This window comes from Saccopteryx bilineata, chromosome 4, assembly GCF_036850765.1.
Source record: "Saccopteryx bilineata isolate mSacBil1 chromosome 4, mSacBil1_pri_phased_curated, whole genome shotgun sequence".
Classification (NCBI taxonomy): domain Eukaryota; kingdom Metazoa; phylum Chordata; class Mammalia; order Chiroptera; family Emballonuridae; genus Saccopteryx; species Saccopteryx bilineata.
In genome coordinates this window covers 275,860,808-275,879,062 of record NC_089493.1, presented here as the reverse complement: position 1 = coordinate 275,879,062, position 18,255 = coordinate 275,860,808, and the positions used below count along the sequence as shown (strand labels likewise).

Genomic DNA, 18,255 nt, shown 5'->3' with positions numbered 1-18,255 from the left:
GGGCGCTGCTGCTGCTGCGTGAGGGGGGAGAGCGGGAGCCTTGGGAAGAAGCAAGGGCTTTGGGGAAACAGCCCCTCGTGTTGGTATGGAGTCACTGTGGGCACCGCAGGCCGACCTGATCGCCTGCCCTTGAGAACAGCCCCTGCGGGCCGGGCCGGGCTGGGCTACTCACCTGAGCTTGCTCTTGAGCGCGTTCACCTCGCGGCCCATGGCCTCGTTGCTCTCCGTGGCCTCCTCCAGCTCCCGCTGCAGCTTCCTGCGGTTGGCGTTGATGCGCTGGGACTCCTCCTCCGCCTCCTCCAGCTGCCTCTTGAGCTGTTTGACCTTCGCATTTCCTTTCTCTGCCTATCAGGGAGAGGCCCGAGGTCAGGGGGCCCCTTGGAGGTCCTGGGGGGGGTTATCCTGGGAGAGGACTGAGGTTCACTGGCTCTGTGGGGGTTGGGGGTGGACGAGGAAGCCATGTACCTGCTCCTTGTACTGCTCAGCTGCCTTGCGCTCATCCTCCACCTGCAGCAGGACCTCCTTCAGCTTCTTGTCCTTCTGTTTAAGGGACTTGGCGGCCGCCTGCTTCTCTCTGTACACAGGGGGGAAGGAAGGTTGGCTTCCTTTGCAGTTGACATGTGAACCAGACCAGTACCTTGCCCCTGTGGACACGTCTTGAGCTCCCAGTCAGAGCTGACCCACGAATTCGTCATTGTAGAATAGGACTCATTCATACAGAGCAGGAGGCCCTGACAGGCGCTCTAACGCGGTGAACCTGAGAGCCCGTGCTCAGTGAGGGAAGCCAATCACAAAGGCCTCGTATGGTTCCGTGGGTAAGAAATGTCCAGAACAGACAAGGAGACAAAGGGGATGCTTAGGGCCGGGGCTGGATGGGAAATAGAAGGTGGCGGCTGAGGGGCACAGGGCTTCTTACTGAGGTGATGTCAGTGTTACACAGCTGAGCATGGTGAGGGTGGGCCTTCTGTGAATATGGAAAAGCCATTGCACTGTACACATTAAATAGGTGAATTGTGTGATAGTTATCAGTAAAGCCACTACCAAACAAAAAGGGAGAAGGGGTCAGGATCCACACAAGCTGATGGTCACAAACTTGCTGTGAACTTACAGCTCAGGGACCCATCATTGTGTGCTGAAAGGGTTGTTGGTTTGGACTTTCATGTGTCCGTGATGTGACATTGTGCAAATGTAGGTTAGCAAAGCCGCCTGTGCTCCCGGGAACGCTGGCTAGTGTCACTGAGGAATCATGCTACCTATTAAGAGCCACTGACATTTCCAGGGCTTACTGTGGGCCAGATAGAGGCACAGCCCGCTCCTGTGTTCTCACTCGGTTCTCCCAGCACAGCTCAGCGCGGCTACACAGGTTATTTCACAGCCACAGCGATGCCCGAGAAGCTAACTGACCCCTCACATCTCCCAGCTCTCACGGCCGGCAGGCTGTCATTGGAGCCCTGGTCCCACCATACCTGGCCTCCTGCTCAACCTGCTCCTCCAGCTGTGCGATTTTGGCCTCCAGGGATGCAATGGTGGACTTGAACTTGGACTTGACTGCCCCCTCCATCTCCTGCAGCTTGCTCCGGAGCTCCTTGTTCTGCCGCTCTAGCTGCTGCCGTGCACTCTCGTTCTTCTGGGCTGCGCTGCGCTCCGTGGCCAGCTCGTTGTTGAGCTGCTCAGCCTGGGAGGACGGTGGAGGGCATGTAAGCCTGGGGGTGCACTGAGATGACCACTTCCCGCAGTCTCCAGCCGTCATCGGCCTCTGCACCCGGAGCCTTCCTCCCTCTCCTTCACCCACCAGCTCCTTGCTGGTCATCCTCTCACGCTTAGCTCAAGAGACCTCTCAACCAGGGCCGCGTCCCTGCACCACCAGACCTCTGTCCTCAGCCCCCAGGCCATGCCCAGCACTCAGGACCCTGCGAGGCAGTCACTGAGCCAGGGTGGGGCTTTTGAACTAGAGCCCGTTCCAGGGTGGACCTGGGCACGTGCTATTCTGGTGCCCAGGCCCACAGCCCCAGCAGCCCTGCCTGGCACCCACCTGCTGCGTGGCTTTCCGGACGCGGTCGCTCATGGCCTCCATGTTGCCTTGCTCTTCCTCCAGCTCCTCCTCCAGCTGCGCAATCCTGGCCTCCAGGCGGCGCTTCTCATCCTGAAGGGTGTTCCTAAGGGAAGTACAGCATGTCTGAGGCCTCCAGCCCTTCCCTGGCTTAGAAAACTCCCTCTCCTCGGAGGAGCCATATCTCAGGGCTGACTTCATTTATAACTGGGGACTGAGGCTCAGAAAGGCTTAGAGTCTTGTCCAAAGTCACACAGCTGGGAAGGAGGAGGCTAGGACTCATACCCAGTTGATTAGCAAAGCCAGTCCTGGGGTGAAGACCAACTCTGTCTTCCTTGATGTCCCCAGATGCTCCTTGTCCCCACCATGCTCTTCATTCAGAATGAATGAAACTGGCCACACTCCCAAACAGGGTGGAAAAACCTTGAGACCCCGGTCACAAGCTCAGCTTAACATTTTATCATTTTCAGCACTAAAATGAAGGGCTAGGAAGCTCACCCATGAATTGCCTCTCCACCATATGAGTCTAGGATCCCCCTTCATCCCCATGCTGCTTCATACCTTCCGGACACACTGCTGGCCAGCTCCTCAGCCAGTTCCTCCTTCTCCAGGTCTGCTTGTTTGCGAGCCCTCTCGGCCGCGGCTAGATCCTGGGTGGTGGGGGGCAGGGAGGAAGAAAACCTGTTGTCCACCAGGGAAGGGCTGATGCCTCAGCCAAGAACCCACCCTGCTCCTCACAAGGCCCCTGGCAGTCTCTATGGTCCCCCTTGAAAATGGCTACATCCTCTCTAGGCTCAGCCCAGGATGCCAGGGGCTGCTGCCACAGTCCCCTGTGTGAGGCGCCCCTGTGAGAAGAAGGCTGTACCTCCTGTAGCTGTATGAGGTCTGCTTCTAAGCTCTTGGCTTTCTTCTCATTCTCCTTGGCTGTAGCAAAGATTTCGTCTCTGGAGGCCCGGGCGTCTTCCAGCTCTCTCTGGAAGTCCTTCATCTGAGCCTGCATGAGTCAACGTGAAGGACAGGATGTCCTACCTCGCCCAGTTCTGCTGCCCAAGTTATCTTTCCACGCCAGCCCCTCGGATTTTCCACGTTTAACCACGGACAAGTCCCTGTTGCTCTAGTATTGCCCTCAGCCCTGGTGGCCAGCTGGGGGCGCCATTCTGGAGGCGCTCAGGAGACCTGTCTAAGAAACTGATGTTATCTGAGGCCTTGGCCAAATTGCCTGATAATAGTGTCCTTCCTACCCGGGGCAGGAAACGGCCACCTAGGAAACCCTAAATGGTGACAGAAAAACACCAGCCGCCCAAGCATTAGGGTAGGGAGAGGCCTGCACCCTTCTGCTGCTGCTGCTGCCTCAAACCTCCCCAGTCCAGGGGGCATCCCCTCCCTCCCTCCGCCAGGGCCGGCATGCAGACCCCACCCACCTGCAGTTTGCGCAGCTGCTTGATGGCTTCCTCCCTCCCCTTGATGGCCGAGTCGGCCTGCAGCTCCAGGTCTTTCAGGTCCCCTTCCAGCTTCTTCTTGGCCGCTGCGGCCAGGGCCCGTTGCTTGCGCTCGTCTTCCAGTTCCGTCTCGTACTCGTGGAGCTGAGTGAGGGAGAGAGAGGTGCGCTGCTGGGCCGGCCCGCCTCCCAGAGGCCCTTTCCCTGCCCACCCAGCATGCCCTGAGCCCCCAGGTGTGCACAGCCACCCGCAAGGTGGGTTTCTCCTCGTCCCCAGGTGGCAGGTGAGAAAATGAGAGGGTCTCCATGAGGCCAGGAGGGGGCGGTGAGAGGAAGGAAACCCGGCCATCCCGCTCCCCATTACCCCCCCAGATTACCTGCCTCTGGAGCTGCCTCCTCTTCTCTTCGTTCTGCTCGTCCCGGGCCTGGAGGTCGCGCTCAAACTGGCCCTTGAGGGCCTGCATGTTGACTTCGAGCCGCAGCTTGGCATCTTCTGTTGCCTGCAGCTCATCCTCCAGCTCTTCCAGCTGCGTCTTCATCTCCTCCATCTGCGTCTCCAGGGCCCGCTTGGACTTCTCCAGCTCATGGACCTTTCACGTGAGGGTTGATTTCATGAAGACGGTCAGGCAGCCACAGTGATGGGCAGCTCACGAAGGCCAGGGAGATGCCTTTGCCACCCACGGGATGCATGACCAGGAGCCGAGACCTGAGCCTTCCTCTCGGATCCCTTGACTCAGACCCCGCCCCCAGCCAGGCCCCATCTTTGCTCCAGCCCAAGGGACTGCCCTCAACCTCAAGCACCACTTAACACGAAAGGGGCACAGAACCAAGCCCCTCATGGACCTAGGAACAGCAGAATGGGCGGGGTGCTGAAATGTCATAGACGAGCAAAGATGATGAAGAGCGACTTACGTTCTTCCCCACGTCGTCCTTGGAGCTAACCAGGTCCTCCATCTCGGCTTTGAGCATTTTGTTGGTCCTCTCGAGTTCCTCTTTGGCTTCCAGGGCCTCCTCAAGGGCCCGTGCCAGGGACAAGGCCTTGGTTTCCTTCTCCCTGGCTTCCGCCTCGGCTCTATCCCTTTCGTCCGCATATTTGGAAGAGATGTTTTTTTCCTCGGCCAACAACTACGATACAACGGAAGACCCAGGGGTGACCGACCTCTAGGCATACCCAAGGTCCGGCTGCAGTTCACTGCAAAGCCCTGTGTCCTGGATTTTTCCAGGTGCAGGTGTAATTTAGAAATCTATGGAAATTGTTTTTAATGAACTCGCTTTCTGACTTCTACTTATGCAGAGTCAGCATACTGAGTCATTGGGCTTTGAAACCACAGATGCTGCCCATGTTGATTAGAACATAAAGTCACTAAGGGTAAAGTGACATTTAATCCTTCCAGAGGCCCAGGTAGTCTTTCCTTGTTTCACGGCCACAAGTAGCTCTCAAAAGTGCCCTGTGAGCCCCAGCAGGGAATGGTGAGTGTGTGAACAGATCTGCACACCCTTATCCCTCTGCTTGGAGAAGCAGTTCAAAGAGCATTTCATACTGACGTTAATCTCACCTGCCAAGAGAGCAGCACATTACATAGAGAGCACCCCAAAACCAGACTTCCAGAATTCAGCAAAGACAGGTCAGTAACGGGATCCCAAACAGCACAGTCAACACAAAAACGTTACACTATGTGTGATAGGAACACAATAAGAGGGACCTCAGGCCTGTGGCCAGATGAGAAGCAATGCGGACAAGCTGACAGCACAGAGAAGGAAGGACAAATAGAAAATGGAGTCAGCGTGCCATACGGAAGTCGGGTGCCCTGAGTTCAGTTGTGGAGGGCAGTGAACCTCCACGCCTGCCCGTACAACCCTACGGCTTGCAAACCAGATCATACTTACTAAATCTGAGTAACATACATTAAAAGCTGCTATTTAGGGGTTTGGGTCAATACAGGTGTATATGCATTTATCAGAACTCAGTGAGTGTGCACTTAAGATTTGTGCACTTTTCATTGTATATAAATTTAACGTCAAAAGCAGCAAAATTATATTTTAAAAAATACGCAATGCTGTGGTATTGAGAGAGAAGTATACATATGTCTATAATTTGCTTTGAAATACATCCAAAAGATAAGATGCAAGTGACAGTTCATCCTGATAACAGGTGACAGAGTGAGTATGGTGACATGTTAAAGATTGAATCCAGGTGGTGGGTATCCAGGTATTCACTGTACAATGTTCCTAGCTCTGCTGTGTGCTTGCAGTTCTTTGTATAATGAAATGTTAGGGGAAAGCAGTATTTAAACGGTAGAAGCTTGCAGTTACTGGGAATACTCAGGCACTCAGAAAATACTTGCCGAGTGAATAAAATAAATAAATAAACCTCATTCCTTATTTGGGCTAGAAACAAAGGCACGTGACTGGTCCTTGTGGCGGTGGCACCTGGAAGCTCAGCCTCTGAGACTGCCAGTGTCCTCACTCGGACCTGGGAGCCCTACTGTCGCTCCCAGCACAGCAGGGTTGGGGTGCCCCTCTCCCCCCCCACACACACACACGGCAGCCACACCCGTGCTTGGCGGACCTGACTCCCCAGCCCGTGCCCGTGAACAGTGCAGGGCCCTCCAGCCCCTACCTGATCAAACTTCTTCTGCTTCTTTTCCAGGTTGGACACCAGTTGACGCTGGTTGTCCAAATCGACAACCAGGTCGTCCAGCTCCTGCTGAAGCCGGTTCTTGGTCTTTTCCAGTTTGTCATAAGCAGCTGCCTTCTCTTCGTACTGCTGGGTGAGCCCTTCGATTTCCTTCTGGAACCTCTTCTTACCCTCTTCCAGGGACTCGATGGTGCTGGCAAACTCTTGCATCTTCTTCTTTGAATCGGAGAGCTAAAATGGCAGGATCGGCGGTGGGGGTGAGAGGTGGGCAGAGAGTGATTCCATCCCTACCCCCAGACTCTGAGAAGCAAAGACCACCTTCTCCTCACTGAAGAAATTCAACAGCAGGGGGAGCCAGGAAGCTTCATAAAGCTTCATGAGGCCAGATGGCGCCTATGCTGCGCTACAGTGCAGGGGAGCCCCCGAGCTACCCTGGAGGCCTTAGGCCCGGGGGCGAGGCCACACAGCCGGCACCTGGATGTTCAGGGTTGAGATGTGGCGCTCCAGGTTCTGCTTGGCCTCTGTCTCCTCGTCCAGCTGCTCCTGCAGGCTGTTCCTCTCGTCCTCCAGCTGGCGCAGCTTGGTGGACACGTTGAGCTTCTGCCGGGTTTCTTCTTGAAGCAGCTCCTACGAAAAGGACACACACAAGTCCCAGGGGCCCAACCCCGGGTAGGTGGTACTCCAGGTCCCTCTGATGATGTGGGATACCCACCTGAGTGTCCTGGAGCTGGGACCCCAGGGATGCCACGTCCTTGGCCAGTTTGATGGCCTTACCCTCCGCCTCGTTGAGCATCCCTGTGACGCTCTCTACTTCATTCTGAGGGTGCCAAGAGACTGTGGTTAGTTGGAACCTCTAGAATAGGATCCTCTTTATGTAAGAGGAGCACTTTTTACTCGTGTGACGCCACCCCCTCGTGGTGTCCATTGACTGAGAAACACCCATGAGCTATGGGGCCTGATCATGGTGGCCCCCAAGGGAGGGATCCCTGGTTCTGAGAACCTGTTAGAACCCCAGGCTTTATTGACTGGGTCCTGATCCCACAAAATTGATCCTGGATCCTTGCCAAGGTTGGCAGAGATGGAGCTGCAGGTCTGATAGTCCAGACACAGTGAGGGGCTCTGGCCTCACCACTCCCTAGAGTTGAAGAGGGTGCAGGTGGCACCTTCATTTCCAGGGGGCCCTCTAGCCCCCACTCTTCTCCCTCACACCTACTCTTCGCCCTGTCCCTGACCCTTATGGCCAAAACCGAAGGGGCAGATTCTAAAGGTAAAAAGCCCTCTTCCGCTTCCTCTGTCTGTTACTCCGGCCCCTGCTCTCCCCGAGCAGGTCCTTTTGGAGATTATCAGCCATCTGCTCTCTTCACATGTTCAAGGAGGATCTTGACTTCACTCCCCGCTCTCAACTGGATGGGGAAGAAATCGTATTTAATGCTTCCCCTGCTCTCTCATCCCAGGCTATAAGCACCTTCAATATTTATCGAAAGTTTGGCCATATCCCATGAAAGGGGAGTTGGGTCAACTGTCTATTCAAAGCTAAATAAGACCAACAATAAACAACATATCATTCCCCAGCTTAAAACCCATCAACGGCTTCCCGTCACAGGGTCAAGACCAACATCCATACAATAGGGCTTTGAAGGCGGGCACTGTATCATCTGGCCAGAACCTGCCTCCCTAGTCCCACTTTATACCACATTTCCCCTTCCAAGTTGCATCCTAGCTGTACTGGCCTGATGGGATCTAATTTCCCACTCACAACTGGGCTTTTGCACATGCTGTTCCCTCTGCCTTATCTTTCAGGCCCTCCGTCCTTAGGGAAGCCTTTCCTGACTCCTCCTCCTGCAGGCCAGGCCCCTTTGTTATTTATACTTATTGCATTAAGTGCCATCTCTTTTCAACATCACTTTATACTCATTTTTGTGACTATTAATGCCTTTCCCTCCACTGGGCTGGAGTTCTCCTGGGACAGGAACAGGGTCTGTCTTCCTTGCCGTTGTATCTCAGGATTAAACACAGTGCCTGGCCTACAGCAAGTATTCAGTAAATACTTGTTGAATGAACGGATGAAAGTTCTTAATGATTACACTGGGATAGGGTGATCATCTCATCTCCTTGGGAATGTAACTAGAGGAAACGGACTTGCTTGCAGCAAGGGAGACTTCAGTTAGCTGGGAAGTGCTGCATCCTTTGCAGAGCGGGTGCCAGGGATGCCCCTACGCGGCCGCCTCACCTGCAGCTTGTGGACCTTGTCGTTGAGCTCGGCGCGGGCCCGCTCCCCGTCGCTGCACTTGGACTGCAGTTCCTGCAGCTGCACCTCCAGCTTCTTCTTCTTGTGCTCCACCTCCTGCTTGGCCTGATTCAGGACCCGCAGCTCCCCTGCCAGGTCTGCGTTCTCCTTCTCCAGCGTCTGCTTGTTCTTGTCCAGGTTGGCCTTGGCCTGGCCCAACGAGCAGAGGGGAGGGAGGGTGTTAGCACAGCCGTGGCCGGGGGAGCACTGACAGATAGGAACTTGTGTTGTTGGGGAATGTGCCTCCGTCCTTTCCCTTCCCTCAGGGAGGTCCAGGGACCTGTGCACATCCTCAGGGGAGGCACACGGCCGGCTGGGGGACACAGAAGCACCGGAAGACTTTCTGGATTCTGTTTCCCTAAAGCACACAGATGACAAACCAGCATCCACATGGACTGCGGCTAACCTGCTATCATGTCCTATTTGACCTTTCATTACTTTCTGAAAAATTAGTTGCCAACATTTTAATAAAGAGATGTCACATAAAACTTGAGACTCCTAGCTTCTCTATTAAATAACCTAATGTTCTCTATTATGGCTATGCTGTTGGTTACCAGATCCATACATTTGCCAAAGTGCATTGAGCTATACACTTAAAATGGGTGAATTTTACTGCATATACCTCACTAGTTCTGACTTTCAAAAAACAAACTAAAGATCTGGAAATGGGAGTCCTGCCATCCTCCAAGGCAGCGACCTGCTGGACCCAAGTAGCAGCTGGCCCGATAGATGGGGCAGCCACACTCCACCTGGCCGCAGTCCCCACCACTCCCTGTCCTCCATTATATTCATCACACACACGCTGCTATCTCAGTGATTCTTCAGAGAAAGTCGTTTCATCTAACCAGCTCCTATAGGCATGTTAGTTTCCCTGAAGAAAAAAGTGAGGCAAAAGCAGGGGAAAGGGCCCTGGCCAGTTGGCTCAGTGGTAGAGCGTCAACCTGGCGTGCAGGAGTCCCAGGTTCGATTCCCGGCCAGGGCACACAGGAGAAGCACCCATCTGCTTCTCCACCCCTTCCCCTCTCCTTCCTCTCTCTCTCTTCCCCTCCCGCAGCCAAGGCTCCATTGGAGCAAAGCCCAGGCGCTGAGGATGGGCCTCAGGCGCTAGAATGGCTCTGGTTGCAACAGAGCAACACCCCAGATGGGCAGAGCATCTCCCCCTGGTGGGCATGCCGGGTGGATCCCAGTCGGGCACATGCAGGAGTCTGTCTGACTGACTCCCCGTTTCCAACTTCAGAAAAAAAAAGAAAGAAAAAAAAAAGCAGGGGAAAGGAGGGGGCTTTTTCTAGGGTTGGAGGGCGGGGAAAAGAAAAATATGTGGGTCCCAAGGGCAGAGGAACCAACTCTCGGCCTTCTCACAGCCAGGTGAGGTGCCGTGCACTGTCCAGGTGGCCTCAGAGAAGCCATCCCTTTGTCCCAGTCATGACTGAGCTGTCAGTACTCAGACAGGGACAAGGTGCCTGTTAGGAGAAGCAGTGCAGGTTGATAAGCAAGGACCCCAGGCGATTTGGGCTCCCTGAACACCTTAGCCCTGCTGAAGACCCCAGAACTGGGGCAAAACCACACATGCGTATCAGCAGGCCAGGTAGGAACGATGAGAAAAGTGTGCCCAACAAACTGATGGAACCAGGACTCCCAAGTCGTTAAGAGGCAGCCCTGCTTTTCAGTGCACCTGTGATGGTGGGCAGGAGTTGGCAGCCTCTACCTGCCAGAATGGATGCTGTCTGCTGGTGACAGTAGCAGCTGAGTCTTTCCAAAGAGGCCTGGCCGTGAACTGGGGGCTTGGCTCCCAGCCCCAGCCCCTCTCTGGTGATCGCCTGGCTTGAGGATGGTCAGTTTCCCTCTCTGAGGCCCCACTCTTCAACCACGCAGTTGAAGGGGTCACACACCTTACTACCATCTAGAGCAGGGGTCTCAAACTTGCGGCCCGCCGAACAATTTTGTGCGGCCCACAGACTAATCCACGAAGTTCAAAATATTTTGGATAAAATTAAGTAAGCCTAGGGGCCTACTTGTATTTTTCATTTCTCTAGCATCCTAGCTAGATATTAGCTTAGTTAACAGCAGTTGTGATGTGAACTACAGTTTCTGGTCGTTTTGTGACACTGAGTAAACTGCATGTACAATTGTGCTTGTTGTATTGATTTTTTTTTGTTTTCAACTGCAGTGAGAAAAGTGTTGCGTAACAGTTGCCTTTTGTAGACCTAGTGCGGCCCGCCGAACGGCTGTGATCTTGCTCTGCGGCCCACATGCTGAGTTGAGTTTGAGACCCCTGATCTAGAGTGTATTTCAGAAGATGAGAATAGCTCATCTGGGTTCACGCTACATTAAAGTAAAAATATTGTGAACTTTCAAAAGGGATGCTAATCCAAAAGGGAAATGCACATTTCAGTTACAATGAGCAAAATCTCATTTGTCTGAAATACATCAAGAGTTGACGGAATGTTGAATATTGGTATCCACATCCCATATGACACAATACCAGGGGACGAGAACAAGCCTCCTCATTTACTTGGAGAGTGTGGGGACCTCAGTCTTGCACGGCGCTTTTCAGAGGGTGGGGCCTGGGGACCTGCATTTTAACAGAGGTCACGGGTAAAACTGAGTGTTTGTGAAGTCTTGGAAAAGTGGCCTGTCACCAGTGCTCCATGAGGGACAGCGGACATCACTGAAAGGTGCAGGAACTGTCGAGCGTCTGATAGGGGAGGAGGAGAAGCAGCCCACTGAGAGATGCACATAAAGCAGCTCACGCTGGTGACAAACAGATGCAAACTCCTACCATTTCTAGGTAAAGCCATACCCTAGTGTGTGGGGTACTTAGAGAGTACCAGGGTATGGGGAAGCCATAGCACTGAGCGTGATACAAGGTACAGTGTAGGGAAGCAATGTACCAGGATGTCACGAGTTAAAAATCTCATCCCTAGAAGTGAATGAAACACAAGGAAATTGCTTTTCTTCCTGTGTAAAAGGGACTGAGCAGGACCTATCTAGTAGGGTGGCTGTGACGATTAATTGCCATAATGGAGAGTTCACAGTTCCTAAATGACAGCTGCTGCCATCATTAGAATCCTGCACAGCTTGTTACTCGGTACCGACCCTGATACGTCGCTCTTTTATGGGGTGTTGCGAGGAAGCCTGGCAACCCACCCTCTTGAACTGCTCGAGCTGCTCCGTGAGCTCCTCCACCGCCTGCGTGTGCTTCTGCCTCATCTCCTGGACCTGGGCCTCGTGGGAGCGCGTCTCCTCGTCCAAGGCCTTTTTCAGCACTGTCACCTCCTGCTCCCTCTTGGCCCTGGACAGGAGGAACACAGTGATGGCGATTGGAAAGAGATGGGATTCGCCCCAGACAGTGTTGTGTGAAGAAACCAGAGCTCTCCCGGGTCCCAGAGCTGACAGCTCCATCACTACCTCTTCCTAGCTGTGTGACCTCAGGTGAGTCACCTAACCTCTCTGGACCTGGAATTTCCTCAGCCATAAAATGAGGAGTATGTTACCTGCCTAGAATTCTCAGGAGCAGCAAACAAATACACAACATAATATTGTTGAAAGAATTGCAAAATGTTCCTGAATGATGGATAGTTCTTTATTGAGCACATACTATATGCCAGACCCTGACCTGACTTTAATACATCATCTCGTATAGTCTTCAAGGCGACCCTAAGAGGCAGGTATATTATTATTTCTGTTTTACAGACGAGAAAACTAAGGCTAAGAGAGGGTAAACAGTTTCCCTGTGTTGTTACAACCACTGTGTGTGGGACCAAAAATTAAACCCAAGCACTCCGACTCTGAGCCCATGCTTTTAAGGACTGCACCGGGCTGTTCCGTATTGTCTGCCAGGTGAGAAGGGAATGGATATGGTGCTGGCCCCTAGCCTCAGGTAAGTGCGGTAGCACAAACGCAGTGTGAGAGCTAAATCTCAGTGTCAGCACCTGACACAGCCGCTCTCAAATTACATTTCTATGTTTCTTGAATGAAGAAACTGAGTTTCACTCAAGTCAGCATTTGCTTTCCAGCAGGTAACCTGTAGTTGCTTTGTTGTTATCTCTCTGATTACCTGCTGTAAATCTTAAAAACCAGTCTGATAATGTTATTTAAATATTGAGCCAAAAACGTATAAACGCACACGTGGTGACTGGAGCTGGAGGAGGTTTACTTACACACACATGAAAAGACAGGAAAGAGATGCCCCCAAAATGTTAACAGTGGGGGCACTAAGGGCGATGTTTCTGGTGTCTGCTTTTCTATACTTTTCACATTGTTCTCTGATTCTGTCCCACTGTTGTGATGTGAAATAATAAGATTAAAAGTAATCACACGCATGTCACTTACAGCAAAATGCAACCAGGACAGTAAATGTAGGGCGTGGGGGTCCAGGGACTCGGAGTTTGCTGGGGTTCACTCCTTCCATCCCCGCCACCCCACCCGTGCAGGGGACAGCAGGGGCCCCTCACCGGAGCTCCTGCTGGGTGGCCGTGCTGTCCAGCGTGTCCTCCAGCTCTGTCTTCAGCGCCTCCAGCTCCTCGCCCAGGTCTCGCTTCTGCTTCTCCGCTTTGTTTCTCGCAGCGCGCTCCGAGTCCAGGTCCTCCTGCAGGTCCGAGATGTGCCCCTCCAGCTCCCGGATCTTCTTCAGGGCGTTATTCTTCTGAGCGATCTCATCGTCCAGCCTGCCAGGGGCGGACCACTGGGGTTAAGACCCCGGGGCCCCTCACACGTGGCCAAACATGGTTTTCTAGCACCAGCCACGTGTGTTCCACAGATAGCAAAACATGTTCCGCCCACGTCCCCAAGAACCAGTGGGTCCCTTCTTGTTACATGGGGCCACTTGGAGATTTATGTAGGATGTGACAAGTTCCATCGTCTGATATTAAAAATAAATAGTCATGGTGTGTGTATGTGTGTGTGTGTGTGTGTGTGAATGTGTGTGAATGCAAAGCACTGGTCCCAGACTAGCAAGGTGCCTAATTCACAGAAGGGGCTTAAGAGTTGCTTTCTGAACATGGGACAATTATTCCTGCTTGGTAATTACTTGTTTGTTCTTTCTTCCCTTTGCTCAAACAGTGACTGGTGCCAGCTACACACAAGGCCCTTGGCCAGGCGCTGCGTGGGACGATGCTGAAGCCAGGGCTCCCAGTCTGGAAGAGGCAGTGAGCGTGGGTCACGGTGGGACATGAGCAGCATGGTTTGAATGGCACAGAGTGAGTTAGGAGTTTCATAGAAGGGAGTTCCCTCCCGACTCAGGGGGAGCTGGCCTCTGGTTGTGCTCGGGGTGGGTGGAAAGGGGACGGAAAGGGAACAGCATGAGAGGAGGAACAGAGGCAAGATTCTGCAGGGTCAGGCGAGGTAAGCACGTTGATCATACTGTGGACGGGCAGCAGAGCAGAGGCAGCCAAACGGCTGGGTTAGAGTCGGACGGCAGAGGAGGGTGGGCTTTGAGAGCCAGGCTCGGACTTGGATTTTCCTGCGCAAGCCAGCAACACTGTTTGAGCAGGTTCGTGACCCAGAGTGATGTTTCTAGTCGATCACTCTACCACTGTCATGCAGCACGGACTGAGCTGGCCAGGGGTCAGTCAGAAAGCTCTGGGGCTCTGCCTCCCCAGAAGCCGGGTGACAGCCACACATTCCCTCACCTCCCCGGGCTCAGCTTCCCCCTCAGTGAAATAGAGAAAGCAGCAGTATACCCGGCCAGGTATCTGTGAAGGTGCTGGTAAGAAGAGCTCAGCACACACCAAGCTGGGACAGGCAAGGACTGTTCCCAGCATGAGGCCGCCAGTGTGCAGCTGGCTCAGAGCTGGGGGGCGGGGCGCATGGCAAAGGGCTGGTGGGATCTGAGGCTGCTGCCTGCCGGCTGTGGGAGGGGTAGGGGGGTCAAATCTAGGGAGGGGGTTGGCATTCACTCAAAGGGGGACCTTCAAAGGGGACTTGAGGGAGAGGAGAGTCATTCCAGGCTCAGACGTATGTGGGATGCCAAGGAAAGGCCTCTGTGGGTAACTGGCAATGCAGGGCTGGGGTGTGGATGAGAAAGTCCTGGGCCTTCAAAAGACAGACACCATGGGAGACTCAAAGAGCAATGAGTTTGGAGGGAAGAGAGGAGAGTCAAAGGCGTAGCTCTAGAGGTGCAGAAGCCTGGCCCGGGGTGGGGAAGCCTTGCATGAGAGGGAGGCCTGCCTGAAGGAGGAGGCCAGGGCGGCTCAGCATGGTCTCACTACCTGGCCAGGGCCGCCTGCAGCTCCTCCTCCTTCTTGGCCAGCTGCATTTTGAGCTCGGCGATCTGGGCCTGCAGGTCGGCGATCTGCTCGTGGAAGTCGCTGGCCTCTCCCTCCAGCTTCCGTTTCAGCTTCTCCAATTCCTGCCGGCTCTTCTCCTCCTTCTTCAGGCGCACTAGACAAAGCCAGAGGCCCCTCAGGACATGGGAGCCCCCGGAAGGGCTCTAGAGGGTGGGCCTTTCTGCTCAGGCATTTCACGTGGAGGAAATTCATGCACCCGTGCACATAATCCCTCACGGGGAGCAGTCATGTCCACAGCGCTAACTCAATGAAGGAAAGTTGTCCCCATGGAAGCACCTTTGACTATTAGTGTGTGTCAACTAAGGGCGGTAGGGGAGCCTGGAGAGGGTTTGTCTCTCTTGAAATTATCTGCTATTATGAAATTTTCTCTCCGATTCTCCTACTTTGAAAACACTGGCCCTGGCCAGTGGCTCAGTGGATAGAGTGAGTATGGATGTTCCCGGCCCAGTGTATGGATGTCCAGGGTTCAATTCCTGGTCCGGGCACACAGGAGAAGCAACCATCTCCTTCTCCCCTCCTCCCCCTTCTCTTCCTCTTCCCCTCCTGCAGCCAGTGGCTTGATAGGTTCAAGCATGGCCCTGGGCACTGAGGATAGCTCCATAGGAGCACATCAGCCTTAGGTGCTAGAAATAGCTTGGTACTCGAGCATCAGCCCATGATGGTGGGGTTGCTGGGTGGATCCCGGTCAGGGTGCATGCAGGAGTCTGCCTCACTCTCTCCCCTCCTTTCACCTAAAAGCAAACAAACAGACAAACAAACAAACACACTGCTTCAAAGCCTTGTTGGGTAGCTGGTTTACCTTCCAGTTCTGAAATCATAGATTCATGCTTATTTTTCAGCTTGGTTAGATTCTTGGCCTTTTCTTCCTCTTCCGCAAGATTCGTTGTCAAGTCACTAATCCTCTCTTCAAGGAGTTTCCTCTCCTTTTTTGGGAAAGAAAAAGAAATACCTTTAGTTTTTCTTTCTCCAGAATCTATACTCATTTTTAGTAATTTCCAGATAAACAGTTGAAAGGAATACCCACATTACAACCAAATACAGCGAGGGTTTGAAACGGTGAAGAGCAGTTCCTTCATTTCTAAAAGTCGGCCACTTCCCATCTCATGTCTCTCTGCCCCTCATACGTCAGTGTGTCAGCCAGTGGGGCCCTTTTCCCCTTCCTATCACATGCCAGCTCTTCCCTGCCACAGGGCCTTTGCACAGATGGAACTGTCTGCCTGAAATGCTCCTCCACCCCCTCTCCTTGTAACTGCTCCCCAGTCTTTAGGTTTCCACTTAAATGTCTCTTCTTCCAGGAACCCTTCCCTAAAAACCTACCTCTACTCCTAGTGCTCATCTTATAATATGGGGAACACCTCCTTCAGAAGGGTGATCACAGGGATAATTAATGGTTAGGTATATGATGATCTATTCTTTGTATCACTAGACTATAAGCCCCACAAGGGCATGGTCCTCCATCACCATACATGCCCTATACCTAACAGGGCCTGGCTCAGGGCAGGCACCCTGCTGACATCTAGCTGAAAGAACTAAAAGGACTCTGCCCTCAGCGGGGCTGGGTGGAGGTTACTGACTAGAGTTACTGACTACTCATCCTGGTTTGAACTGGGACTTTTCCAGTTTGGGTGCTGAAAGTTCCACATCTCAGGAACCCCTTCATCACAAGCAAACCAGGACAGCTGGTCACCCTATTACTCCCTGGATGTGGCCCATGAGAATGTGGGAGAGGCCCCAGGGTCTCAGGCATATTTGCCTCCTTTGCACAACTGAGGGGTTCCATTGGTCATAGTGTCGCTGAGACTCGCTCCGTGGCAGCCCTGGTGCTGGTGGAACCACCAGGGACCCAGTCCGTGGCATACCTGCATCCAGCAGTCAAAAAGCCCCCTGGCCACTGAAGGGAACCCTTGGTTTGGTCTTCAATATCTTTCATGTGGCTAAGAAAGGAAAATAATCTGGAATCCTTGCCCCTGGTGAGCCAGTCATTAGAAGGCAGATGCTCGAGCCCACTCACTTTTGACAGTTTGTTGTTCTGATCATCCATGACCAGGATATCATCCTCCAGTTTCTTGATCTTGGCCTCGGCCGTGACCTTCTCAAGTTGTAGCTTCTGCCTTGCAGCTTCCTCCTCCTCTAGCTGTTCCTCCAGGTCCTTTGTATGAAAAGAATCACAGCCTTGCTTAAAAGTCACTCTGACGGAGCTACAGGGACTGGCTGACACAGACACTGGGCCTGATGACCCCCAGTGCTCTGCAGTCTCCTTTCATTGGAAATAAAGGTTTGGGCAGACCACTTTGCTTCACGGAGCCTCAGTCTCCTCATCTGTAAAATGGGGACAGTAGATACCATGGTGGTTTTGAAATGTGTCCACAAATTATATTCTTCCCTTCAAGGGTATGCCTATTTCTCTCCCCTTGAGTGTGGGCAGGACTTAGTGACTTGTTTCTAACAAAATCAAGAGGAAGTGATGGAGTTTAATATCAGTGATCAGGCTATAAAAGGCACTGTGGCTTCTTCCTCTCTTCTCTCTCTTGACTCACTCCTTCTGGGGGAAGCCAGCTGCCATGTTGCAAGGACACCCAAGCACCCATGTGGAGAAGCCCACATGGTAAAGAACTGAGACCTCCTGCCTTCAGCCATGAGTGAACCACGTGGAAGTGGGTCCTCCAGCCCCAATCAAACCTTCGGATGACTGTGGCCCCAGCTGACATCTTGACTATAACTTCATGAGAGATGCTAAACCAGACCCATCTAGCCAAGCCACTGTCAGGTTCCTGACCACGTGAAATAAATGTTTATTTTGGTTGCGTTGTTCTACAATAATAGAATTACCCCTCATACACTGTTGCTATTAGGAGAAAAAGTAAAAGCACTGTGAAATGTAGGGCAGAACAGAGTGGGCAGATGGTTGGTCCTCTCCAAGCCTTAGCCTCTTTATCTGTCCAATGGGCACATACATATAGCATCAGATGTACCTCACAGACCTGCAGGGAGTGTCAAGTAACTTCGTATCCACCAAGGGCATCCCCTACAGGGCCTCACCAGCATCTGCTGGGCCATCTTCTTCCTTTCTGCCTGCAGCTGCTGGCCCCGGTCTTCCTCTTCTTCCAGGCGGGCCTCCATCTCATGCAGGATCTCCTCCAGCTCCTGCTTCTTGGCTGCCAGCCGGACCCGCATCTCCTCGGCCTCGGCATACAGCTCCGTCTCTGCCTGCAGCTGCTCCTGCAGCAGGTTCTTCTCCTCGGCCAGCTGCACACAGCAGGCGGGAAGGCGACCAGTGAGGCCCAGGGCGTTCTGCCCTCGCGGCCGCCCAGCCATGCTCCCCATCCAGTACCTGCGAGTGCTTCTGCTCCAGCTCCTTGAGCTCGCCCTCTGCCTTCTGCTGCCGCTCCTTGATCTTCTGCAGCTCGTCCTCCTTGGCCTGCATCTCCTCTTCCTGCCGTGTCACCTGCAGCAGGGGCTTCACCTGCACAAACAGGAGCAGCTCGTCATTTGTTGTCATGGCACAGGGGTACGGTCTTGTAATGAATTAGACCAGGGCCTCTCAGCCAGGGACAA

The 18,255-nt window shown here is 53.3% G+C and overlaps 2 protein-coding genes across 4 annotated transcripts in view; one reads left to right on the top strand and one right to left on the bottom strand.

Annotated features, from left to right (window-relative positions):
* The window catches only part of NDE1 (nudE neurodevelopment protein 1), a 46,509-nt gene extending 40,231 nt beyond the window's left edge, over window positions 1-6,278 (top strand). Inside the window, exon 9 of the mRNA XM_066274776.1 lies at window positions 6,139-6,278. Coding sequence (XP_066130873.1) covers window positions 6,139-6,154 — 16 coding nt within the window. The 3' untranslated portion in view covers window positions 6,155-6,278. The remainder of the gene's footprint in view (window positions 1-6,138) is intronic.
* Window positions 1-18,255, bottom strand: part of MYH11 (myosin heavy chain 11) — a 132,507-nt gene that overhangs the window by 7,820 nt on the left and 106,432 nt on the right. For all 3 annotated transcript variants that reach the window (XM_066274771.1, XM_066274772.1, XM_066274773.1), the window contains 20 exons: window positions 18,032-18,163; window positions 17,740-17,946; window positions 16,712-16,849; window positions 15,500-15,623; window positions 14,623-14,794; window positions 12,868-13,080; window positions 11,561-11,705; window positions 8,357-8,563; window positions 6,839-6,943; window positions 6,601-6,753; window positions 6,109-6,357; window positions 4,401-4,613; window positions 3,866-4,078; window positions 3,472-3,633; window positions 2,916-3,044; window positions 2,612-2,700; window positions 2,033-2,156; window positions 1,467-1,675; window positions 466-574; window positions 173-345 (listed from right to left, as the gene is read on the bottom strand). In XM_066274771.1, the coding sequence (XP_066130868.1) occupies window positions 173-345; window positions 466-574; window positions 1,467-1,675; window positions 2,033-2,156; window positions 2,612-2,700; window positions 2,916-3,044; window positions 3,472-3,633; window positions 3,866-4,078; window positions 4,401-4,613; window positions 6,109-6,357; window positions 6,601-6,753; window positions 6,839-6,943; window positions 8,357-8,563; window positions 11,561-11,705; window positions 12,868-13,080; window positions 14,623-14,794; window positions 15,500-15,623; window positions 16,712-16,849; window positions 17,740-17,946; window positions 18,032-18,163 (3,266 nt within the window). The remainder of the gene's footprint in view (window positions 1-172; window positions 346-465; window positions 575-1,466; window positions 1,676-2,032; window positions 2,157-2,611; window positions 2,701-2,915; window positions 3,045-3,471; window positions 3,634-3,865; window positions 4,079-4,400; window positions 4,614-6,108; window positions 6,358-6,600; window positions 6,754-6,838; window positions 6,944-8,356; window positions 8,564-11,560; window positions 11,706-12,867; window positions 13,081-14,622; window positions 14,795-15,499; window positions 15,624-16,711; window positions 16,850-17,739; window positions 17,947-18,031; window positions 18,164-18,255) is intronic.